General features: G+C 41.9%; 1 protein-coding gene and 1 long non-coding RNA gene across 2 annotated transcripts in view; both read left to right on the forward strand.

Annotated features, from left to right (window-relative positions):
* Ptp99A (Protein tyrosine phosphatase 99A) overlaps positions 1–26,790 on the forward strand; it is a 135,134-nt gene that overhangs the window by 61,805 nt on the left and 46,539 nt on the right. Inside the window, exon 2 of the mRNA XM_022848873.2 lies at positions 14,182–14,493. Coding sequence (XP_022704608.1) covers positions 14,182–14,493 — 312 coding nt within the window. The remainder of the gene's footprint in view (positions 1–14,181; positions 14,494–26,790) is intronic.
* Positions 8,333–10,368, forward strand: LOC111269360 (uncharacterized). The gene is made up of 2 exons (XR_002685738.1): positions 8,333–9,360; positions 10,140–10,368. It is a non-coding gene; the product is annotated as an uncharacterized LOC111269360 (long non-coding RNA).

A 26,790-nucleotide genomic window follows, 5' to 3' on the forward strand; every position in this document is an offset into this window, starting at 1 on the left:
GTTCAGTTCCCTTTTTTTGCGACACGAAAATCAACAAGATACCGTAGCGCACGAGGTCGGTTAAGGAATCACAGAAGCAGTCACAAAGGTAGTGCTTTCCAGATTATTTGTTCGGCCTCCTTTTTGTATAGGCATGATAAGATGAAAGCCAAAAAGTTGACTGTATGGCGTTCGCTGACGGCATAAGTAATCAAGGCGAAGTAAAACAACGTTTACAGCAAAAATGGCTGAATGATGGGAACAAAGCATTTTGAAGTCTCCTTTCGGGGGTGTCATTTGCATGATTGTTAGCCATGCCCCGAGGGTAGAAGCAGAATAAGCATGTTTGTGGGGGGCAAACGCTCATCGCCATGAACATCCTCTCCTCACTCGCTTACTTCAACACTCAACGTGGCAGCTCTTTGGCCAATGGTGGCGCGTAAAATTTGTCTGTGTGTATCAACGCATATTTTTGGGTATTTGTCCGTCCTATGCATGTGTATTTTTGTGCTCTATTTTTTCGAAAAACGGAAGAAAGAGAGAAAAATAGAGAATGAGCTGACGCATTATAGCACGGATTACTGCATCTAACCGATCGATTACTATTGGTGAAAATATGAACTGCTGGTAAATTGAGGAAGCCTAGGTTGTTTGCCCTTGCAAACTTGTAACCTGGCTCAGTCGGGCTTCTTTTTTACAGACCTAACTGTGGAGGTATCTTTGGCCTGTGCAATAGCCGTTGCTAGAACGCCGAGAAATGCAATTGTGCTTCATCGAAACATCTAAGAGAATATTGAATTTTCATACCCAAACGATAGTACGACAGGAAAAAGGCCATACAGAATTCACTGCGGAAGGACTTAGCCGAGATGAACGGAGCGAAGGTATAGCGCGTGTAATTATTTTAGCCAGAGGCAGTACCTGATCGTGATTCAGCAATAACAACATGTATTCCTTTAAGGGGCCGAAAAACCTATCTACGGAACTAGCTTGATAGAATTTCATAGGACTGCCTAAATTAAGATCCAGTTAGGATTACAAGTGACAAATTAGCGCTGTCAGCTGCCTCTGTATCAGAAAAGCGCAATGTGTTGACCGTTAACGGCCACAACGAAACTCTCTGCTAAAGATTCAGTTACAAAGCTGAAGTGTCCGGCTAATTGAAGTACTGATCAATAATATATAGAAGGAGTAGCGCAAGGCACGAGTAATGGTGGCAATCATTAATTACGAAAACTATACTTACCGGTGCGTCTACCTAGCAGTGCTAGAAGAACTTCTGCGTAAATAAATCACCGTGAACGATTTCCGTACTCAAACTGTTGCCTGAATTCTCCAATCTTCTGACTACCCTGTCGCCGCCGTTCGTATGCCTATATCTTGATTGGATTTGATAATTGACGTTTCTGACTCGTCCTGTTGTCAATAAACGGTTGACTCAAGCTTATTTTGCCGTTGCCGTCAGCTCTGGTTCAACTATTGTGTCTAACGTGACCATTAGTTGTGGTTTATTTATTGATATCAAATGCTGACGAAATATGCGTTGCGATAGGGGTCCGTGCGCAATTCGCTGATTGTTATAAGGGGAAACAAATTTCCAGTAATACAGATAGAACACACAGATACAGATAGATATAGTCTAGAATTCCAATTCTACTTTTATATATACAGAGCCTATCGATTAGTGATAGCTATACACTTCAATGATAATGGCAAATGTGGATGGGGAGCACTTGAGATGGACGGTTTATAGTAGATGCCTAATGTTTCTTCATAGTATTTACTTCTTTCTGATAAGGTTGTATTCCAGAGTTGCAATATGGTAGAAGGGTGGTGGAAACACGTGAACAGATATATATTGTAAGTTTCAGGTTAGGCCTTCTTGCCACCGTTTGTCGCAAATGTCGTTTGCTCTCACACAGCATCGCCTCGATTGCATAGGGTCGAATACCAAAACTCAAATTTCGGGTTATCGTTTTCGTTCGTTCAATAACCAGTTCACAAGTTATTCATGTAATCCAGACAGTAGCAGCTATTTACTATAATGACTTTGTTTTAACCTTAATTACCCGTTAATAACAACGGAGCGTTTTTGAGGGAAGGGGGAAGTCGGTTCCCATATTTGTTATTGTACAAGCAGCTATCCAGCGAAACTTTAAATTGATGCTGACATCCTAATCCTTAAAGCCTCCACTTCTGGAGTACATGCAACCCCAACGTAATGTAAGACAAATGCCTCATGCTCGTTGCGAAAAAAATTAATTGTTAGGCAGAAGATGTATCCGTACCCATAAGAGGTTTAAAAATCAGGTTGTTGATATAACTACAGCTAATTGGACATTATTAATGATGATCGAACCGCTTGGGCTAACCACTTTCTTGGCTGCGTATCAACAAATCGGAGCCGGGTCATGTTGCCCTCTATGACTGCATCACATTCAGTTCCTTGCAGAAAAATACAATGGGACAACTCACAGTGGTTACATCACTTTTGCTATTGGCTTTCCCTTTCCATATATCCTTCCTCGTTGAGCTGCTGCCAAACTGATATCCCTGGATTTCTAGGACATGTCCTTGTCCTTTGGCGAATACGAACGGCTTTGCCTTCTGATTTTCGGTGCTGGCTTCATAACGAGCAGCAGCAGCAGCGTTCTGGTCTTTGTTGTTCGCACCCTTCCAGCCCATTAGGTTCAGGCCACTTGGAAGGAGCAGAGGTTCTAACGGACGGTAAAGGTAAGCCTGCTATGGTCCATGGCCTTTGGTCATAGCGTTATCTCCGCTTCTCCCTCCCGTCGTCTTCTTTTTGCTGTGTTTCTTGTTCCTTTCCGCGCGGTTGCCCAGATTCACATATATACGGTGTTCAAAGGCGTTGTGTTCTTTTACGTATGTAGCTTACTGCTGGCTTTGGCTGCCGCGTTACTCCACTGTCGCCTGTCCTTTGCTTTATAGGAGACGTTGTTGGGGGTAATAGCTACTAGTTAGTATTGAACCGACGAGTGAATATTTCAAGTTTAACCCAACATCGGCGAAATGCTTGGGTAGGAATACGGGGGTAAAGAGAAGCTGCGGGAAAGCCGCAGGCGAAAAGGACGCCACTTTTTAAGCAGAAACAATATCTCGATATCTACCCGGTCCAGCAGGTAACCGTCGCTTATAAACAGGACGATTGAACACGAAGTGTTATACTGCAGTCATTGTTTGTTGCGCATTTGGAAGAAGTCCTATCAATTCTTAGAGGAAGAACTGAGTCGTGTTAAATATCGAACAATGGCCTATTAAATTTGGGCATTCTATAAGCTCAGATTAAGTAATGATGTAAATCAATCCTCAGCGGCTCTTATACAATATGAAAGTTTTTATGGATTTTAACTACCGCAAAGTGCCTTTTTGGAGTGGTTTGCCGCAATGCAGACAACGTAATGCGCACCGCAGCTGTTGTGGTTTTACCCAGGTGACATTGCCTTGCCAAATAAACGCCTACATACTGGAGTGTTTACCGAGGAAATAAGCGCGCCGAGCGAGCTTTGAACGAGGTAACAGTAATGATGTCATATTGCGCGCTATCAGCCCTTATAGTGGGTGGACAATGCGTTACAGTTTAGAGCTGTGTTCATTATGCTGCACGAATGGACACAATTATATGAACAGGTAGATGGCACTCTAGATTTATTCCTATAGATTTATTTCTATAGGTTTATTCTTACTGCGATGCAAAGGTACTACTGTTCCTCTGTAACAGCATCTCTTAGTTGCTGGTCACAACCTGCTATTCTCGTATCCAGGTTAGAGATTTTCCGCAAAAGTTGCTTATCTATATATTTACATAGCCCCTACAGATATCCCGCATGACCATACAGGATTTTTAAGGTTGTGTAAGATCGTTAACTGGGCAGAGGAAAGTTATCTCTTGCCTTCCTGCACGAAGCCTGGGTAGCAATGCTATGTCTGCAGAGTTTTCTGGTTACTCTACATGCTTCCATTAGTAGCTAAGCAGCCGTGTTATGTCCTTAGACACAAAAGGCTCCATTGTTTTTTGCCGCATGCACCAGCTAAACTTGCTTCAATTGGGTAAAGTCTTCTACTATTTCGTACGGGATACGCACATGAAAGAAATGATCGGTAGAAGCATCCCTCACCTTACAAAGCTTGCTTTACTTTGTAAACGCGACAGTTGACGTGACTAATGCAGAGTAGGTTAGTCACCTCATTCCTGCCCCCCGGGGCAGCTACCGTGTGTGCAAATGCTAGGGCAGAAACAACATGTATTGCGTGTAGCGGTCAAATGCATGGGAAAGAGGCACGTGCTTCATGTTCATGCTAGCTATAGCTGTCAAGGGTTGCCAAGGTCTCCGTAGCAACCTTACGGCAAGGAGGAATATGGGAGGATCATGTAGGTTGAGTGCAGAACAGGGGAACTAACTGTAGCTGTAGCAAAGAAGAGCGGTAGTATAACTGCAATTAAGGTATCGGAAGTCTCCACTTCGCTCCTGAAGTGCTAGGAGGTCAGATGATCTGGGAGGACGTTGGTATTTCGTCACAAGATTCAAGCTGTTCGGACGCTGATTTCGTTCTAAGGCGGCCGCAGTTTCCAGGAACCTGCTAAACAGAAAAAGGGCGTTTTGAGTACAATGTTATGATATATCGCACATACGTTTCGACTCACAGTCGTCCAGCCCCAATTTTCGCCTGTTACTAGCTTGTCCTGTCGCCTCGTTCTTTGATTGTTATTGCAATAAAGAGTGGGGGCTCGAGCAGTGATTTTGTCAGCTGGATGGTGCGCTAGCCGCACTCCTCGATAGCAGTACACACATCGGCATCCGTTACAGAAACATCATCGTCAACAGCAGAAACTTTCGAGACAATAACGTTGGACAACTCCCAGTAGAGGAGAGGTTGTGAAGGAAAAACCTAGATATTCGGTTTCTACCTAGACTGCTATTTTATGCCACTTTCATATTTCCCGCCTTGCTTCGCTCGTTGGAGCTTCTGAACAGTGATGTTGATCCGAACATTAAACCTGCACCTAGAGCAGCCTTATTCACCCGTATGTGCCCTATTTGAAGTGCTGATCTCAAGCTAGAACACGATAAAGATCAATATGGGTAACATGAGCATGTTACTATACGAGATACAGTGTATCCTTCTTGAGACGATATCACAAAGTCGAATTTCGATGATACGAACAGCCTTTCAGGAAATATTACGAAAAGGTATCCCTACAGGGAAGTGAAATAGTTGCAACTTTACTTAGGAATCGAAATAAGTGTTGAGGATTCAAAAAAAGGTTTGTGCCCACGAACACTATAAACATATAAATCCTGTCTCAACTACTGCTATTTTTTGCATTGAATGCAACATTTAAATGAATGTGGAACCATTCACGGATGAATGTCAAATTGGAAAATCTATGTCGCGGCACGGGTCGGTCTGAGTGCATCTATGCTATGAGAACTACTATAGAGACCTTAAACACTTACTGAATAGTGTCCCGAACCGAAGTAATAGTCTAGTGATTTATAAAAGTCAGAAAAACATGAGAAAATAAAGAGATGAACACCGGTATGTCCTGATCTAGTGTGACATAAAGATCGATAGGCGTTCTATAATGAACGTTGAATAAACACTTACGGGACATGTGAGTAGGTGTTCATCGTTATTAAACGGCACATTTGTTTTTGCGCAACATGTAAAATATGAGAGTCAATAAGCAAGGAAAACGTCAATCCCAATCGTTCTACCTTTTAAGCAAAGTGATTGATATCCCTCAATTCGCCACGTTTACCGTCATCATTATCACAATCTCCGTGCATTCGCTTGGCTACTGGGAGCCGTCGCTCACCAGCGGCCTTAAACAGTCTTACTTACAACAAGGCCAGTCTGTTCCTCTCGAGAAAAATCGCGTGGACGGTTTGTCCTCCAGATCTCTGCTGTCCTTCTGTTTCTAATTCACTCTTTCGCTGGCCGGAAACATGGCGCCGCACGGACCACGATTTAGTATCTGTAAACCTCGACATACGTAGTTTAACCAATCACCCCATTGGTAAAAGTACAGCAAATACGTTGGTAAAATTATTTTATCAGTATGCCGATATTTAGGGAAAGTAATTGTAGTTGGCAGCATGGTTCATTAACATCAATATAGGTAAAACAGACTGTCTTATGAAATCTTGATTTGACAGTTGCCTCATATATATTTAGAAATGGACTGTCCGGAAATAATCAGCGTGTTGAAAATATTTTAAAGTAACGAATAATTAATTAGCTTTGCTTTAAAGTAATGCATAATTAAAAATTGAAATTAGTTTAAACCTAAAGATACCTCTCGGTGTTTGAAAATAACCGTTCAGTGCCCAAGTTTCTGCGTCTTAGATATGAAAGCACAAGTAAAATCCGTCGAAGATTGGTGAAAGCACCTAGGAAGCCGTCAGCAAGTTAACACTTTGTTATTGTATTGGTAAGAACGAAAATTGGAACATTGAGGGCCACAACGGAGGTGACAACACTTAAGGACCACAAACGAAAAAAAAAAACAAGTTGCTATTATTTTCGAATTACGCTGTATAAAGCTGAAACGAAGAGATTGAACAAAACATATCTAAAACTACTGGAAAACTTCATGTATATTGGGTAGCATGGACGACGGTACATAACGTGATTGCTCGGCGAAGATGTACGATCTCATCGTCACGTTTCAATCACTATTTGAGTCGAGGAAAACGATGGCTTCAAGTCCCGCACTTTCAAGTTTCCAATCCGTGTGAATTTATTTGCTTCCTGACATTGAAAAGAGTGATAGATGACGTAGCATGCCCTACCGCTGATTTCCTCAAATAAGCCATCCATAACGAGGTCATCTATGCTAGTACGAATCGCAAGCACGCAGCTGTTGAAAAACTTTCAGGGCACTGATGATAAAACACAGTACGTCTAACGTATAGTAAAATATCGTTGTCTTACCTTATATAGTTTAAGAGTTATTTGAGTCCTTTTCGCCCACTAAGTGGTGCTAAGTAAGTAATAAGTCCTTGGCTTGTGGCATCCTGCTAACCGGTCTGGAATGAGGGGCAGATAAAGAAATGCAATTTTAACTATGTTAATAAAACATAATGCCTGCCTTTCGTACTGTATTCTACTATAGAGATAGGGTGATAATCTTCCGTAGATGGTTTGTGATGCTTGCTTTCGTCAGTGAAGGTTTTCTAAGAAAACATCTGTCTGCTCATCGTCATTATAAAATTACTCTCCATCACGTTACATCTCGCAGCATTAATACCATTTGCGACTCCTGGAAAAAAAGCGAATATCAAAGAAGAGAACAGTAGAGAGAGGCCGTAGAGTCCTTTTTGCTTTGGTGCACCACTGTGATGATAAACTATTCATAGATCGGTTCGTCTGCTTTAGAGCTCACTAACAGAAAGCACACATAATATATTTTAATACAAGTTCATCAAACGCTGTTCCAGCCACCAGCAGTTCCGCTGCATCTTCCACAACCCCGTTCATCTAACGCGTTTGGAGACGAAATGTGGGAAAGAGGAAAGTGAGCTATGTCCTGGCCGTCCCGTGCCTTTCTCGTCCGTTAGAGTCGCTCGCCCGCTACCCAGAACCAAAGGTCGCTTTGCATTGTCATACCGTTAAATCCCTCTTTTTCTCTGTCTTTCCCGATCATCAGCCTTGTTGTCCTCTCGATGCCAATAGACAGCCTTCCAGGCTGGCCCCCATTCAAACCTCCTCCATCGTCCTTTAGAGTGAGCTTCTATTCTCATGCGCTCATTCGGCCTTCGGTTTGCATTTCTAGCGGGGATCTCCAGCATAGCTCCCCAGACCTTCGTTGATGTCCCATGGCCTCGTCTTGAAGCCGCAGTGGTGCGGTTTTGTCTCGGCTTTTGTGCTACTCTTTCCCTCCCGTTCGTTGCTCAAGCGCGCGATTCCTTTTCCCTCTCCAATCCACCGCTTTTCACGGGAAACGGAACGCAAGGCCTCCTCAATGGCAATGTCCCTGTGCGTTTCGGTGTGCGTTTGCGCTTCCTGCCACAATGTGTACCCTGGTTCTGTCTTCACTTTCGTTCGTTTCCCGTTGCGGTTGTAGCAGCGACTCCTCCTAACGGCTCACAATGGTTTCCCATCCGTTGCATGGGAAAAGAGAGGTTGAGCGAAATGAAAGGTCGATATGAGAAAGTGTCTGGCATTTTCCATTGCCGAGTACCCACCGGCAGTAGCGGTGAACCAACGTCAATGTCAGGCAGAGACCACGACCGGGATCAGAACACGACCCTTTAATTATCGTTTGCTCGCAGTAAAAAAAATAAACCAGCCAGCCAGGCAAGTCTAATAGGCGGTGGTAGTCAAAAACCCAGATAGAACGACATGCAAGTGAGCCATACGTTTCTTTCCAGGTCTTCCCCGTCTATTGCACCTAGCACCGACGAGAGCAGTACGGTTCTGGGCAAAGAAATAGGAGTTATTGTATTCTCTCCTTAGAGCGCCCAGCAACCGACTACTTCTCAGCGTAAAAAGGACGACAGCTGATAGCAGCCCCAACGGATATCTTCGAGTGACTAAGACGCGGCAGCTATCGCGGATCGCTAGGTGCGGATGCAACCAAAAAGCCATAGTCCATTCTTGTTACTCACCAATTGCTTCTCTTTAACATCGCAATGTTGGAATCTATTTATGGCAAGACGGCTCACGATACAATGGCGATACTATTCTGCCTCAATTTTGTTGCCGAGCGTAACTGCAGTCTCGTTTGTAAAGGAAGTTTAGCGTTTGTTTTATGTTTAAAACGGTCGGTATATATCTGTATCCATATTTGCGTTATCGCATTTATGCACCTACAGTTTGAACAGTCCTGCTGAGCCATCGGTTAATAAACCATATTCTTAAAAATAATAATTCCTTTGACTATGCTATTTCTTTTGAGCTTTCTGTGTACCTCATTCAAGATACGGAATGAAGGCCACGGTTCTCAGATCCATCCACAATGCACTTGAAGTGGACGCCGGCATCCACTACGACAACATAGCGCAATTCGTTCCCCCTGAACAGTTTGTACCACCCCTTGGCCACAGCTGTCCGCGCCATACCCTCACGCTCGACTCAAAAGCGCGTGAACACTTCATGCCATTTGTAGAAGATGATGCCACAGCCGAGATGATGACTTCGAGAGCGAAATGAGAAACCTTTTACGACCTCAATCGCCATCTGGTATCTGGTGTGAGAAGCTCTTTTTTTTTTCTCATCTATTTATAGAGGAATTTTCCGGATCTGCCTAGGGACGCAGATCCGTGCAAAGATATATGAAGCGTATTGTAGCCCCAACGAAAACATACGGATTCCATCAAAACTCCTTGCCTGACATAGACTGCCTGATTGTCTAAGGTAATATTTTACTTTTTGAAAATACTGCATTAATACGTTTAGAAAATTTAGCAATGTAGTGTGGTCGCAGGTTTGAGCAACGGTATTATTAAAAGTACATTTACTGAACGTTCAATAATGTTTACAAAATCAGCTCCTCGAATTGTGCCACACTTTGATATTTGCCTTTAAAATGTTGATTTACATGTGTTCCAATGGGAAAGAATGATTGAATTGGATGTTAGTATCGTCATTTCCTGATCAATTTTCACGGACACCTCCGCAAAGATCTTGGATAGTATTGGCCGGGTTCGATGATCTGTAATCGTTGTGGGCGACATATATTTACGAGTTAAACAAAAACATTGCAGTTCAGTAAAATTTTTCTATACCCTGGTGATTTTGAATCGTCTTCGTGAGTCCTAGCTATTATACTTTGCTTCAGGAAAAACATCTAAATAAGGACTTGTCCTTTTCTTGATTTACAATATACATAGAGCAACAGAGACCTTACCCGAATCAGCGATTTTCTGAGTAGACGTACTAGCCTAAGAAGGACATAGAACCCTAAAACAAAATTGCTTCTATAACATTGCAGCATGAATTGACTGACAGTGTGTTCTGAACATGCATAAAACGGTGCAAGCATTACTGCGAATAGGGCTTTCATCCTGACGTTCCCACTAATCTAATAAACAGAAGAGAGCACTTTATGGACAATCGAGCCCTTGCTCATCCTGGTATTGGCCATGCTGTGCCGTACCAGCATGACGGGATGTCCATGCTAGTCTCCATTCCAGGTATCGATTGCTTATCCGTCGGGATGCTGACACGCTCTTTATGGTCAGTGCTTCATTTATGCATATTCGATCTTTATGGCGTCTTTCAACTGTAAATATTCCCAGGCTTTACGACGAGGGACGCGACAGTCTTTTTTTTAAGGGACATCAGTGGAACAAGATAAGCAAAGCAGACAAATCCGTGTACCAGCCGCCACGAAATAATAAACTCGAGAAATAATCAAATTGAGTCTATTTGTCGTTCTATATTCCCTGCTGATATATATATATATATATTTGAGTCACGAGGTAGATACGGAAAATATGTCCATCTCTAGAACCAATAAATACGTATACGATGCCATCGAAGAAACAAACTGTAGACTGGTCTGGTTTCGTCAAACGACAGTAGGCCTTTTACATTGTTTCCTCATATTCCTGCTATGAACATTTTATATCAGATCAATACCTAATAGTACGAGCTGGTGCACTGATAAGCTATCCCCTTCTATCCTTTAAGGTCCGCTGTAGGTTACTGTAACTTTAGTCCCCAAACAACTTGTTACACTTCAAGCAGATCGCTCTTCAAACATTTGCATTTCGTTATCTTTTATATAAATAACTGACTAACGGCTTTTCTTTTTGTCTGAAAATGGCTGGTGCCTTTACCGTTCCTACCCACTGAAAGGCCGCCACAGAAGACATTGAACCGGCTTAGCGTTCATTAATGTATTGACCTCGCCATTGACATTTGAGCCTTTCCTAATTTCACGATTATCTTGTTTACCCCATACACCTCTGACAACAGAAGGTCGTTGACCCAATCAAACTTCCGGTGCAACCACTTACTACTTTGAGGCGTTACCTCTGACCAACAATATCGATATTCCTATTACTTCTGCCGTCCTCTTCCGTTTGCTCGATTTTCCTACCATGTAAAAAGGGACGTATTCTGTTGCTGCTGCCACTAGCCCCCTCTGTACAACTGCCACCTATTCACTTGCGTCGTTCGTATACGCTCGATATAACGTTCCATTCATCTGTGATAAGTATTAATCTTCGCGGCAACAATTCAGATTCTTCCGCCATTGCTTTTGTCTTCTTCTCGTGGTACTTCCGACATCCACACTAGGCGCTTCCTTACAACCCTTATGCACACGGCCTGTAAAAAGAAATACCATGATGCCTACGTCCATAGACCATAGACCTAGGGCTGTGCATGCAAGTGTCTTGGTAATGCGAAAACAGACAAATGTTCTTACTCGAACTGCTGGCTAGTTTATTATCTCATCATCGAGTTCAGTTATTTGATAGACAGGATCGCGAGATGTTGTCTGCTTCGAATAGCCTAGATGTCCACGTTTGCGGTGTCGAGCCTGATAGTCGGTACGCGGACATATTGGATTGTCAAGAAGGTATTGACCGTTTCTTCTAGCTAGGCGGCTCTAAAATCACAGCTGATATGAGTCTCGCCGGTGTCACTTGAAAGTTGATATTTGACAGTTGTATAAGTAATAATTTTGCTCGAATGCCTCCATTCAGACTTAAGATCGAGCGCCTTGAAGATGCGTGTAATGTCCAAAAAGTCATTAAATTTTGCGATTTTATTACAATTACTGGCATGGTTTATAAAAAAAAAAAAAAAAAAAAAAAAGTATGCTGTTTGCGGTCAAGACGTTTTATCAGAAAAAAACGATCTAATGATGGTTCTGTCGCTTTCATTTTGAAAATTTCGATGCAAATGTTGTTCCTCGTAGCAACTAGTAAATCGAAAAGGCGTTGTCTTCCACACTGACGATATCAACCACATACATCCTTAGTTACCTGAAAAAAAATGAAGAAAGATGGGGTCATAAATTCTAATGTATCTGGCGTATAGCCCAGATCTTAGATCATCAGACTATAATCTGAGTCTCTGCGGAACATTTTCAGTGATATTCATCTAGGTTCATCAGTAGAAGGATCCAAAAATCATTTGTCGATAAATTTTTCGAACAGAAGCTACAGAACAGTAGTGGTAACTAGTACTAACAAAGTGGTCAGATTATGGTAGTACTAGAATTGAAATTATTGATCAAAATGGCGCATACTTAGCTACGCAATACTGTTTTAGTATAGAAAAATATATTTGGCTTAAAAACGGTTAATACTTTTTCGACAATTCACTACTATGGCCCAGCCGAGATTGAGCTACTTGGGGAGAAAGAAAGGGAGCGAAGGTACGATCGATTAATGAGAGCTTTTCCTGCTGTGGTGGTGACGAGAGCAACGGTTCGTAGACAAAAGATAAAGCACTTCAACGAATTGTCAGCAGCTGTATTCTACAACGTTATGCTACAGATATTTAAAGATTCAGCAACGTATCGACTGGATCATGTGGATTGGAACAATCGACTGTGATTCTTTATCCTCGTCTTGCCATTTCTACATCACTGACTAAACGTGAGTTTTAAGCAGTCAAGAGGAATACGTTGTTTACAGATTGCGATTTTGGTGATTGAGGGACTGTCTCAGTTGTGAAAACCGCATACATGACAGCTAGGAGGCGAAAGAAGCTAGGGACTAAATGATCTAGTTGGTGATCCATCGGGTTCACTATTTCGGAAAAGTGTCATCGAGAACAATTGAGGTGTATTAAAGCCTTCTTAAAAGGTACGTGAATCGAATTTGAATGCAATAGCCTCTGAAAAATAGTGAACGACGTGCTCACTTAAAGATATATACCTTGTATTTTGGAAAGAACGTTTCCTTGTTTGCCTAAACTGTGTTACACCTGACTACGGTGATCCTATTACCACTGTTGTGCGAAGTACCGCACCATCACTACGACCATGACCTGGTAATGCCTAGATTCAGCTGTCTTCTGGGATTCAAACCATTATCAAGCTTTTACCGTCAAGGGACGTTATTAAGCATCTCTGGCCGATAGATATCACTGGCCAGCTAATTTATCTACCAGCTTAGTCTGCATAGCGGCATCGGCGGACTGGGACAACCGAAAGCAAAACTTTGAGCAGAAGCGCGAGCGCTACAGTTTTTATTGGTAGCGACGTGTCGAATACCCATCCATTCGCTACCAGCCCTTACTTCAAGCCTTGTTAACAGATGCTACCAGACAGGAGCTGTGACGATATACGTCATTGCAATGGTAAGACGTCTGACGTTAGCAAAAAATGACGAGTCAGAAAGTCGGGTGATAATCGTGGTAACCGATCACAACAGAAGTAGCATTCATCTGCTGGTAAGCTCTCCTCGCCCCCCGTTTCAGCTTCATCCTCAAAGCGTCAAGCGCGGCATCATTTTCAGCAAGAATGGCACCAACAGCGATCATATAGTAGCTTCTTGACTGCAGTTGACGATTTCTCACGTTCCTTCTAAACTTCTTTTGTGGTAGATGATAATAGTTGTAGATGGGAATAGGTGTCCAGGACGTTCTTAATGATCCTAGCGGTACTTGGCCGACTGGTCAATTCATCTGTTCGCAATGGGTCTGTCATGGCAGTTGGTTTATTTAAAGAGAACTGCTGATTAAACGAGCTGGAGGCTACGCAGTGGCAACTGCGGGGCGGAAAGCAATCCGACTGTAAAAATTGTGCGAAAGAATAAAGGACGAAGCTTTTTCTGGTCAACAGGTGGGATAAGGGGAGCGAATTGCAGCATTGACGTGTTTATACAAGAAAATGCAAATGCAAACGTACTCGCGTCATCATATGTGAGTGTGTTAAAACTGATTCAAGTTATTGACACTTCTTCTTCTTTACTTTCACATTAATACTACTACTACTACTACATGATGATATAATTATACAAGTGCGCCAGTGTGTACCTCTGCCCTTATGACGTTTTAGACAATGTGTACCGCATGAATGTTTGGGCTGGTCAAGAAAGTGTACGTCTCTTGCTTGTGACTAGTTCTATACATCGTACGTGATAATGATCACGAAATTCACAGGCAATTTCACGATGTGCAGTGTATATATATATATATAGTACAGTCAAGTCACTTAACGCCTTTATTAACGATTCCATTTTTTGTTTTCTTATTGTTACATTTGTTTTTCAGGAGTCGATGCCCAAAGTGAGGCGGTGTACGTGCGAGTAGATCACAATGCATCGCTTGTATGCCCTCGGGTGCCTGAAGGGACGCCCTCGCAACAGCCTCTATTATGGTGGAAAGACGACGTGCTTTTGCAACCGCCTGGAGGCTCGGGGGGCCGCGGAAGCAGCCCCCAGCGAATCTGGATGCGCAATAGTCAACTCTATATTGCTCGCGTGGTAGCCGATGACTCTGGTGAATACGCCTGCGGCCACTCGACTTTGCGCAAAGCCTCGGGTACCGTGAAGCTCTTCGTGCAAGACGTGCCGGATCCGCCCGGTACGTAGAACATCTACATATTCTGTGTATGTTGCTGCAGGTCTGGAAAAGGCAATAGAAAAAATCTGTTAAAAAAATATGAAACAAAACGAACAGAAGAAAGAAACGTTAATGCCAGTTCTTCGTTTACGATCCTATTGATGCGTGATTTAACTGTTTGATTGCGCGAATAGATGGTGCGCATATGTTGAGGGCTGAATCGATTGTGCGCTTGATTTTTTAGGGAATATGTAAATGTTTAATATAACTTATTGTCAAGTTAAACTTTCCCGTTACAGTAAAGTTTTTCTTAGGGCTCTTTTTGCTTGAAATGCAAAACATTTCATGCAGTTCAGAACAAATAAAGCCAGAACCATGTCGGGTTGGGCTTTTGTTACTAAGCACCGCGATCCACTTCCATTTCCTCTGTTCTCATATTTCGGTTGTCTGTACTTCTACTTTTTTCTCTTAAATCATGCAACATCGTATTAAATATTTGTAAGCGTTTTTCCGCTTACGTTGTGTTTTTAACACCGGGCCTTAGACGTGGCTTGTGTACAATGGAACGGTACCCACCCTACTTATTTGTGTATAGGACTATCGTTAATAGAACCTCTAATAAAACATCGTGTTCTCCAATGGAACAAGCTTTCGCAAGAACATCTTTCTGGGCTACTCACGTCACCGCGATTGATATTTTTCCGCTACCTGCAACTGCATATACGCTTGTCTTTCGTCTGAATGAAGGAAACACAGCCAGTTCGGAGTACTTGGCTAAGGTCTGCCAAAAGGAAAGTATATCATCTAAACTTTCGGGAACGGTGACAGTGTAAGAGGGAAATCTATCGGCGAACTGACTCGTGCTCAATGATATGACCAGTGACAAGCGTCGCATCCTGCCAAGAGACGCGATAATGTCGCCACCAAGTGATAACCAAGCGATGGCGATCGCGACAACTCGGTTTTTTTTGCCTTCTGCCAAACATACGTACATAGCCTGCTTCCCTGACACAGGCTATGTACGTATATTTATCCTCCATCCCTCATTAACTCTTCGTTGTATGCGTCTTACGCGAAGGAGAAGGGGATAGAGCAAGTGGTGCACACAAATTTGAGAGATAATTCAGATCAAATGGCTACTAGCAGATCACAATCTCAGCCCATGCAAAATACAGTATTGGGCCTGTTTTAGTTCTTTTCTCTCAAGCGAGTTCTTTTTCCTTTTTTTTCGCATTTCTCTTTATGCAAAGGTAGGCATCACGTGAAGACTTTTGCCGTCATGGGCTGTCACTGCTACCGCTCTTGCTGATCCGCAGTCACGACAACCTTTATTCGTGAAGTCTGAAATCACCTGCGGGTTATTCAGGTGGCTTGTTGTCGCAGGAGGAAACCTGGGTGTGCTACAGCCTGTAGAGCCCTCTTTGCCTCTATAATTACTTAGCGGCACTCCATTTAAATAATTAACTTAATTAAAACTTTTACCGTCTATATAGATATTCAATTAGTGCAATACCTATTTATATAACAGATATGTTAAGGATAAGTTCACAGTTGGGAAATACGCAGCGCCGCTGAAATAGCCTTCCTGCCACAAAATGCCACAAAAAATAGACTTCCTGTTAAAAAAAAAACGAAAAGTAGGAAAGCAATGGAAACAGGTGCTACTCTAACCGTAAAACTATTTGCTCTTAACTGTAAACCCAGTTTTTCCCAACCGCGGATTACACCTGACCTATTTTCTTGATATACCCCCTTTCCAGCATACAAACTATATGAAAATAAGATATATTCTTAAATCGTTTTTTTCACTTCTACTTAACTTTGACTGGGCAGCGGAACCCAACACAGTTACATTATATTTACCGAACGGATGCTTCTCACTCCAATCTGGCACGCGCGCAAGCACAGCGACACAGAAAAGGGGAAGCCATTCTCACTCAACGCTCCAGAACGGCAATTCCGCAAAGGGTTTGATTTATTCTCGTTAGGATTCTACACGTATGTTTAGGCTCGCTGGCGAACGTCCCGATGACAAAAAGGACCACGTATCTGTATTTTGGAGATAAAAATAAAGGTATGTCTGCCAGTATCGATATTCGCAGAGCTTGTCTAAACGCGCACGTCAAATAGGAAGGTTAGTAGAAGAGTCTAAGACTTTCAATGGTGGTATGTTTGCTTGTTTACTTGTGAACAAGCAGCATTTTCAGCGATTTTGGAATCAGCAGCGGCTACATCGCTAGCAGCCTTGAAATATCATCATAGCATACACACAAACTCGAAGGGAATGAAATGGTACCTTTGACAGTGGGACAATCGTAACACAATGCAGTGTCGTTCCGCTTGCCGGTTTTCCCCTGTACCGTTCGTGGCCTATTACCGTAATGCCTTCATAGAACCTCATCAGTTAAGCCTGCATCGCCATCGGCCCGCCCTCCCCCATCTCTTGCCGTGGGCTTTCTTCCTGGTGTTTTTCCTCTTTCTTTTCCTACGTCAGGGAAAGAAGGCCAACAAATAAAGTGCCGACCATTCAGCTGAGTTTTGCCTCTTTATGTTTAGCTACAACTGGCGCTTTCCAGCGGCGCCTGTGGAAATTCAATACGGTCCACAAAAGCGTTGCAAAGTGCTTTCCTTGTTCTATGTAGAAAGGAAAGCGTGGGAAAAACTTTTACACCATTTTGACTAGGAAGGCTAGTTTTGCAATACCCTTCTTTTCTCGTACGTAGCATACATTTTCGCCCAAGATATAACCATGGTTTTTTCGACTGCAGTCTGATTTTATATTGGATCGATAGCTTGAAGCGTGTCAAGGTATTCTTTGGAGCAAAAATATTGTTTCCGTTGAATATTAACAACATAATAACAGTGTTTTTCACTCTACTCAAACTGCTGAGTAATAATAATAAGGATGTAAGTGATGGTAGATAACACACAGTACGAAAGCATATAATTTACGTGGGTTCTTTATTGAGTATAGTGAACTCAACAAAGAGTCATGTGTTCAGCGTGAAACTGAATTGAGGTACCAATTTACTGCCCAAACAGGTTTTACTGCTAAGCAAAAATTATTCCCGCTCTCTATTAAGTGGAACTTAATTAACTGGAATACAAAGTCCAAGTTCCACTGTAAGACAACTTCTTGTTTCAAGTTCAGTTCAGCTGCATTGAACTACTGCTTTACATGACCGTTCCTGCTCCTCAATTGCACTCCGCACAGCAAAATCGTTGCCATGCATCCGTAGAGTTGTCAATTGGTAAATTACAAATTAAGGAGAAATTTAAAAAAATCGTGTTTACAAAAATAGTTTTAAGTAGCGAGTAAAAATAATTTTACACATAAATCTGTTCTGGGTCCTCCCTGGCCACGTGCTGATTTCCATTAGTCTGAGCTTTCGGATGAGTTGAAAAGGTGGGTAAGTCATTGTGGTCATTGTGCATTTAGTAGAAGGCTAACGGTCCATGTTCGTTACAGGGATCTCAATATACTTCTTTAAAAAGATTTTTACCAATGTTTGGATTTCAAGGTAAATTTCATCTTATGCTTATGCGTGATATGCATTTAGGATCGTCCTGAACCAGCTGTATAGGTTCCAGATGTGATAAACCAGACAGTGTTCCAAGAAAAGTCGCAAAAGAAGCCAGGATAACCGTCATTCTTATTATGACTTTCAGTATAGGTTTGTCAAAATAGTACAGAATTCGAATAGAGAAAGAAGGTGCTTTCACTTTGATTAACATTTTTTGTATATACTTGCTAAATTACTTAAATTCATGATTGCCCAATAATTCTTTCATAGATTGTGAAGGCCGGCGCCGACCCAGCTCACGTTAACACTTATTATGTGGGCTCTTACCATGCGACCCGCCACTTAATTGTGTATCACTTTTAAGAAACTCTTACCACGACTTCGGATGCATCAACATTTCTGCTTGATCTGATGTTTTAAAGGTCGTACATAGAAAGCAATAGACACAAAGGCCTGCTCAATAGTAAAACGGCGTCAATGGAACATGACTTGTCCCCGGTTACATACTACAGTATAATACGACGCTCACTGCACCTCATATCAGTCTCCCTTAATATTGCCTTGCTAGACTGAAAGAAGGCAGCATCCCGCGGGACGTTGAAGAATACAAAAGTTGTATAAAGAAAAAGATTTTTTTCGGGTTCTGCCTGTAAGTTTCGCTCGCTGAGTAAAAGCTATAGCAACTGGCAACCCCGAACGAAAAAATAGGAGAATAGATATTTCTGTTTTTGTTTCCGTCAGGTGATAATTATGAATGAAGATCCTTTCGCCCCTTCTTGTCTTTTTCTATTGGCTGGTAGCGGTGGCGGCAGTGGTAATGCCAAGCAAATACCCATTGAATCGATATCCTTCATTTACAAAAACGGGCAATGTAATTGTGCCGTAACTTTTTTTAACTGTTTCAAAATGTCTTCAACTCGCTTGACTCTGACAAATAAGCGCTAACCAAGTTGTTATTCTTGTCGTTGTTGTTGTTGTTGTTGGGGGCATATTATTCGTAAGCCCGTTTCTTTGTCGGGGTTTTTTCGGTGGACACATTTCTAAAGGCGTAACATTGCGTAATGGCTGCTAATGGGGCTAAAACGACGTGTGCCATAGGCGCAAAACGAGGCCCACGGACAGGCGACTAGACCCTGTTGATTTTACTTTTTTTTAGTTGCTATAAGCGTAATTGATTAGATTATGTTCCATTGAAAAACTAGGTGATGGCCTACTCCGCCGTGAAACTGAGCCGACACTGTAAAACTATATGGCAACATTCGATCATAATTTGGTCACTAGAAAACTACGTTTTAGCGAAGTCGATCAGTAAAAGAAGCCTTTCAGCACCGTAAACAGTTGATCCGATACAGACTGCCTTGCGCCGTTTTTTCTATTTTCCAAAGCATCGGCCAAGAACATCGCGTAAATGAATTCATTTTCATACTTAGCTTCGAATTTTGAAATCAGAGTCATATATTGGTCACCCTGTGCGTCAACATAGTTCCCGTAACTAATAGATTAAAAGTGTCGAAACCATCGATAAATTAAGCATCAGACCGAATATTAGCCAACCATTCTTCTGTTGATTATAGACGCCGTTAGAGGTCACTAGTATCAACATGACGGATTTGGATAGCAATTTCATTACATTTCGAAGCAATTCCAATGACTGCTTGGATTATAAATTCTCATTGCCGAAAAATTTTTCCCGCTTTTTAGGTCGTAACAGCCTCATCTATTCAGTGTTTCTCTATTGTTAGGCAAGCACGTCTCAGCTAAGTTCTAACAATCACATTCTATAGGTTCTGTATAATTGTTTCATCTATAGGAGAAGGTCCGGCTTACGACGCATCGCACTGGATCACCGTCAAATCGAATCATCACAATCGACCGCTTTACTCACGGACGATAGAGTTCTTCGTTTGTGCGTGAACTGCGGTCAATGATGCCTGTCAAAACATATCACACCCTATTCATTTCGCATTTCTTGATAAATGCGTGGGCTGCACTGGTTCAAACACGATGCCTCGAAGTTACCATAATATAATAGAGCATTTGATCTCGCTCTGGTTTTCTGTTTTTGCTATGCTTTGACGGACTTTCGATCAACAGTGCCTTACGCTGTAGGGTGAAATAATGCCCTTTATTATCCACGCAAGTCCGCTTGATCGAACAGCTCAATCATCGCAGGGACGAGTCGCGGAACCAACGAAATTCAACCGATACCGCCTCGCCATAGCGGGTAACTCGTTACCTAGATAAGGGTAAAAATCTAAATAGCTGCGGTAATACCCTGCATTATAACAATGGTATTGTCGCCATTTAACCCGCCTTTATAGGCAAGCTATTGAGTCTAACTCTCAATGATCAAACGTCTACTCTGCTGAACTGTTCGACAGACAGTCGTCACCCGTCGAATTTGTTCAAGAGCAAGGTCAACACCGAATTTATACGGCATTACGTAACCGTAGGCATTATCGCGTGTCAGGAAAACCCCGGCCACGCTCAACTCCCTACTCACTCGTGTCGTTACAATCGTGGCAATTCCTATAACCTCGTTACCAGCGTAACCCATACAAGCAGATGCTTAATCAAACGTTTGCTAGAGATGCCACATATCACACTTGTCTAGACTTAGATCAAGCTCCGCTTGGTTCATTCGTATTTAAAGAAAATTGTTCCTAGTTACACTACCTGGACTATGACAGCTGGAACGACGATTCTCGGCACCCCTTCGTTTCCCGTTACGACTAGTTCAACTAGAATCAACGCAGCTGCTAAATGCAATCAGCTTGATGGAACCAGGCTACAGGCTAGTGTATAACAACTATGAACGCCTACAGAAGCCCTTACCACCCCCGCACCGCTGGCAACCGTCGTCCGTCCACAGTTGAGTCGGTGCTTCATTCAGATGGCCCTTTGAACTGCTGAAATCGTGGACCGGTAGAAATATAATAGAAACAGTTGTTCGCGATTGCAGTGAATAACGGGCGTTCCAGTTGAGCGTTGAAGCTGTTGACAAAGCTAGGAGAGATACGGCTACAGGCGGCACCCATCAGACGAGCGGCTACTAATCGTGTTGAACAAAAACTAGACAAATGAACGAACGCGGAAAGTGGAAGAGGGCGATAACCTTACGTGCCTGCAAGTGTCCGCGATCGGGCGGTTAGACATTTTGAAGGGGAACGGGTAGGTGTACGAACAGAAAGTTCGAAGCACACGGACATCATCCTTTGCAGTTTCTCCTGTTCATCATATGGGGGATCGTTTTAGCCGTCTCGGCAGGACCAAGACTGGTTTGTCCTCCCGGTCAACAACAGTCAATTTTGAGCTCCTGTTGGAGCAATACATAAAGAGGGCAAATGACGACCAACTAACTAAGAAGTAACAAAAGCAAAATGAGCAGTAGCCCGATTTACCGTCTCGAACGATGATGATAATGTGAATATTGAGGCGGTGTTCTAATGATATCAACGCAGCGGCTACTTCGAACTTGTCGCGTACACCAGTACATTATTTTTCAGGACTTTAGGCTGCCTATCATTTTATCCCGCAGATGAATACAATGCCGTTGAACGCTGTCATTGAAAATATGTGTCACCCCATACTGACTCATCACCCCTCTTTATAAAAATGCAAAACCTTAACAATGTGTATTAGAATTCTGGCTGGAATTGTGCGGTGTTACTCTGCCAAATACGCGAAACTTTATTAAATATCAACTCAAACGTATGAACGACATTCACCGTATCGCTATAGGATAAGTTAGTCTATCTAAAATATGAAATTTTACAGCAATGTAGGATTTCTAAAATGTATATAGTATAGATTTATATCGTAAACCTTCTTTTGTGCTAAATATATAAAGTATAATACAATATAAGTCTTGTTTTGCGCGTATATGAAAATAAGTCTCTGTTTGAAAGGAACCTTATGGAACTAAAACCATTAACTGTAAAGAAAGCTAATTAACCGACTATATTGCCGACAAGAATAAAAAGCTAAGCTTTTTAGGCTTAGAGGAAGCAGGAACTGCTAATGTTTCACAAGATCAGGTTTATGATTATGAATTAGATGAGTCTTGTCAGCGATCCAACAACCTATAATCCAACACGCCTACTACTCGAAGTTATGCAGACAACTCCCATTACCCAGTTACTTGATCCCTCAAAAAGTTGACCAAGACCTCGCGTGGCGGTCGCGGCCTAACTAAACTAAATGCTGGACATTGTTTCAAAAGAAAGCTTGTTATCATATTAGTAATGGTCAACGCTTGTACGATTTTAGATAGAACACATATCTTGGAATTTCCCAAGCAGATACCTTATTTGTGTAATTTATTTGCGATTGTAGAAACCGATGACTCCGCTTTCTCGCAATTAAGCACCCTCCATGATGAACAATACTACGTGTATAAATATTTATAAATTGGAAATAGCTTTATTTAATAAAAAAAAACATCGCATCCTATTAGTTATCAATTTCCAGTGAAACAGCGGTGATAGACGACTATTTTATATATCTATCTATCCTATCCAGGCGCGCATATTGAAGCTGTTTAAATTTTCGTTATATAAAACTTTCAAGAACGAAAATTCGAGGGAACGTTTTTTTTTCTATAACAGCTTACTTTCAGGCACAAGTTACGCTACTCGTGGTCACAGCACGCATAGGAATGAGCGTGCGGAAGCACGGCAAGGCGTTGAGAGCTGAGCAAATTTCTCTATCAGTTACGTCCTCTTAAATGTTGCACTGCGCTTTCGTTTCGAACAGAGGCAAGGAAAAAACGAAAAAGCAGAAAAGCGCATGTCGAAAAAGAGGCCGGAGGTTTACGACAGACTCCGTCAATCCGTCTGCGAGGATCGCTATCAGGACTCGGCGGCTTTGTGGTTCTGAAAGAGAGACTAGAGGTCGCCTGTTTGCCTCGAAATGCTTAAAAGGTTTCAGCTTGTAGGACTCTCCAGAGCTAAAGCTGAAACGGAACATAGGGACGAAACACACTGCACAGTGGCACGGAATTGGAGCACGGAAAAAGCATAATTGAGAAGTGTAGTAGAAGTTCTCGCTGCTAGAGTAAGCGACGTTGTCGGGTTTATATGGCAGGCCAGCTTACATCAGGCTCCCCAGAATACCCTCTGGTGTAGGTTCGTGTCGACTAGTCAAAATGAGTGCGCCCAGTATATTTAAGTGGGGGTCTTGGTTACACGACCTATACTTTGATGATAGCAGGCCAACTCCACGGACACTGACTTGGCTCGCTTCGACCCTTCGCTTATTCGTGTGTTCCATGGGGGAAGTTTTGCTATTTCTGCCGTTGCCGATCGTCCCCATCACTGAACGAGTCCTTCGTTTGTTGACCCCTCCTCTCGTTGGTTCTCCCAGGGTGTCGTTTCCTTCCCGCTTTCGTGTGAAGTAGTTCGTCGTTATTTTCAATAGGAAAATCATTATTAACTACGGATGGGATATGTTTCCTCTATAAGAGCACACGTACAAAGCAGCGCGCATGCGATTGAGTGTTCAAGTTAGCTCATTATATTTAAATGGGCAATTGCCCCAAAAGATAAAAGCATATAGCGTCGGTGATTTTATTTAAAAGCAGATAAATTAAAGCGAAAAGACACCTATCGTAGAAGAGCAAGTTTTAATCTTCTAACAATGGGCATCCAAGTCTGGCCACTAAACGTGCTATAAGACGACTGCTGAAAAGGAAGTCAACAAGTGCCTTCATACCTTTAAAAGGCGAATAGTGCTGACTTTACATGGTTTAAAGCAATTACCATGATGGTACTCGATACATGTATCTCAGAATATAATAACTCAAACCGTCTTCAACACCTGGTTGGCTACGTCTGCTTTCTTGCGTAATTATTGGTACCTTAGACCGGACAATTCTCATGGACATCATCAAGATGCACTTTCTTTGCATTCCGCTGAGCGATTAGAAGGCCGAGATTACTAAGATTATAATTTGTATAGCAAGTACAAACGAATCTTCTGAGCTAGGACGACATATAGGCCCTACCTACTATATCTTGGGTAGCTCCCGGAAGTAGCGCGGGAATTCCAATGAAATTGGGCAACGACTACGCGCAGACGAAATTACAGCAAATTCATTATATCAACTCGGGGGCTATATATATATATATACAAGCTATTACAAATGTGCCACGCGAATTTTGAAAATGAATAACTTTTGAGCTAGTTAGACTACGATGGTTATTCGTTAATATGTGTTACCCTCCTTTGTAATTGACACACTTGTCCCAGCTTTTGGGCAGCCATATACTTATGACAAGTATACGGCTGCCCAATTCTATCCACGGTTTCCTAAAATAATAGGATAGTGGGTTGTCTGCCGGTTGTCCTTTTTCGCGCCTAAAAAGGCCTCGTAATCACGATTGTAAATCGGAGAAATCGCTTGAGGCCAACGCTAGTTAATTCTTTGGTCAATTGACGAGCCAATTAAGGAATAGCGATAAGGTATGCCGTTGTTATCAGATAAACAGACTGTGTGCTTTCGACTGTTGTGTCAAATGTCCATGAGCCTTTTGAGAAACTGAAGATAACGTACATTGTTCTTTTTTTCGTTGAGTATTCCGTAGTAGCAGATACCCCTGATGTCCACTGCAAGTATTACCATCGCTCTATGTGCGAATGTGTCTCCATGCGTAAAACGTTTATACCTTTTACGTACTGTGCTTTTATTTATTATAAGGACTTTTTGCCTAAAGTGTTCATTGATCTTCGATGGATTTCGGCAGCGTTATGGACCTCAACGAACAACAACTTAACTACAGAGTATTAATTTTCAAGATTAAGAGATATTTTTCCCCTGAACTAAGTTTTCATGGGGTAAACTCTTCTTTTCTTGGGGGTTTTCAGCGGCAAATTCCCAGAAGACTGGAGTATACGCCGGACAAATTTGGTCTGCTAGGAGCCCATAGTTCAAAAGTTGTTAATTTTTAAAGTGTGCCAAATTCGCTTATAATATATATATATATATAGTTTGTTGCTATGGGAATGCAGAGATGAAAACCGTTTGCGTACGAGCACAAGATGAACCTATAGATATCATTAGTCATTATTATTACGGAATTATTCATTAGTCTTAGGTTACTACATAGAAATGGCGGAAAACTTTTATCGCCAACAATATTTTGTATAGTTAGATAAATATAGAGCTATGTATAGGGGGAGCAGCTCATGATTTCTTAAAGATTTGCATCTGCAGATTTGTTCGTGCGAGCGTGTCTGTATATATGTCCTGTTAAAAACGTGCTGCTATTATAGGTGTAGAAGAACAACACTTTGGGTTCGTTTAGTTGCCTGAAGATTATAGTTCTGTCGTTGTGTGTCGGTTTCGACAGTGACGTTCCGAATGCTATTACTAAAAATTATATGTTTATGTATACATTGAAGGCAGAGAGCAACATTTCGATCTGATTTCCCTAAAATCGACTTTGTTGTAACTTCTATGTTGAACTTCTGTTTGCGTTTGATCAATTACGTAAAATCGCGCGGACGATTACAGACGACAATGTTGCTAACAGCTGTAGATGATGGTCCAAAATGGATGACGCGATCTAACATTCGATCGCAGTAATCATATGGTTACACTGTGACGATAGCGCCTGTCTATAGAACTAAAACAAAGGTATTTAAATAGTCTTTAAAGACAACGTAACAGAAATCTGATTTATTTTTACTAAGCTCAGCCATGAGGGCGTTCCTGTAAAGAAAAAAAAAGAAAAAAAATATTACTGCCGTATGTGTACAAATGATATATGTCTAATTGTTCGATTGTACTGAAAATGAAGAAGCGTCATAGTTCAATATAACCTGATAAGGATATCGTATGCAATGTAAAAATTAAGATGCAATTGGTTATGCGAATGAAACGAAGAGGACGTGGTAGAGCTCATTATTTTTTACATTAATTTATTATGATAAATTCGTGAGATATAGATCCTAGAACAAGCTTCAATCACCACATCTGAGTCCATTCTATTGCAAAGTTGTCTCGTGACAACGACTCGAATCTGCTGAAATGATACAATAAATAGAGTTTCTCCAACGGAGCCGTCTTCTAAGCTTCAACTCTAAATCTTTGCAGATCTTAAATGTTATAAAGCCAAATATATCTTTCACACAGTGTTCAGGACAAATTCAGAGCAGCCAGTTAGGTTTAGGCCGAAAGGTTCCTTAGCCTTTTACGTGAAAAAAAAGTAGGTAGAAAAAGAAGTAGGTTAAATGTATTAATAAAAAGATAGGGGCCGATTTTATGGTTAAAACTTACGTTTGTTCTCATAGAAGGTAAAGTAAGTGAAGGTATTTGAAACCTTCATACATTTACAACTCTGCTTTCAACGAGTGTTTAAAGTAAGACCGATGCTCTGCCAGTAATTTACTGATGCTAAAACACTTGATAATGGTTATTGTTAAGGACACAGTGGAATTAGCGTATGGCCTTCGGCAGATCCAATTGGAGCAGGTTTACAGGACAACGAAGATCGCAGAAGCTTCCTGAAGGTAGCTTGCTATTCTCAAGTTCTTGAAGTAGCAAACCCTGAGCCTTTTAGGGATTCGGCGTTCACCCAGCTAAAAAAATTCATTTAATAATGGAATAACCTTTGTATAAGCAGTGCAAGCCTTGGACAACAGTAATATAAACACTGAATCCAGTCATCTTACTTTTAACTTATATAACCATTGTCTATACTCGTTCTGACTTTCACTGAAGTTACAATGACAAATGAGTGTTGCTTATCGAGGCCGACAGCCAAGCCATGGCTCTGACAACTGATCAGGTAGG

This window comes from Varroa jacobsoni, unplaced genomic scaffold, assembly GCF_002532875.2.
Source record: "Varroa jacobsoni isolate VJ856 unplaced genomic scaffold, vjacob_1.0 scaffold_1381, whole genome shotgun sequence".
NCBI classification, from domain to species: domain Eukaryota; kingdom Metazoa; phylum Arthropoda; class Arachnida; order Mesostigmata; family Varroidae; genus Varroa; species Varroa jacobsoni.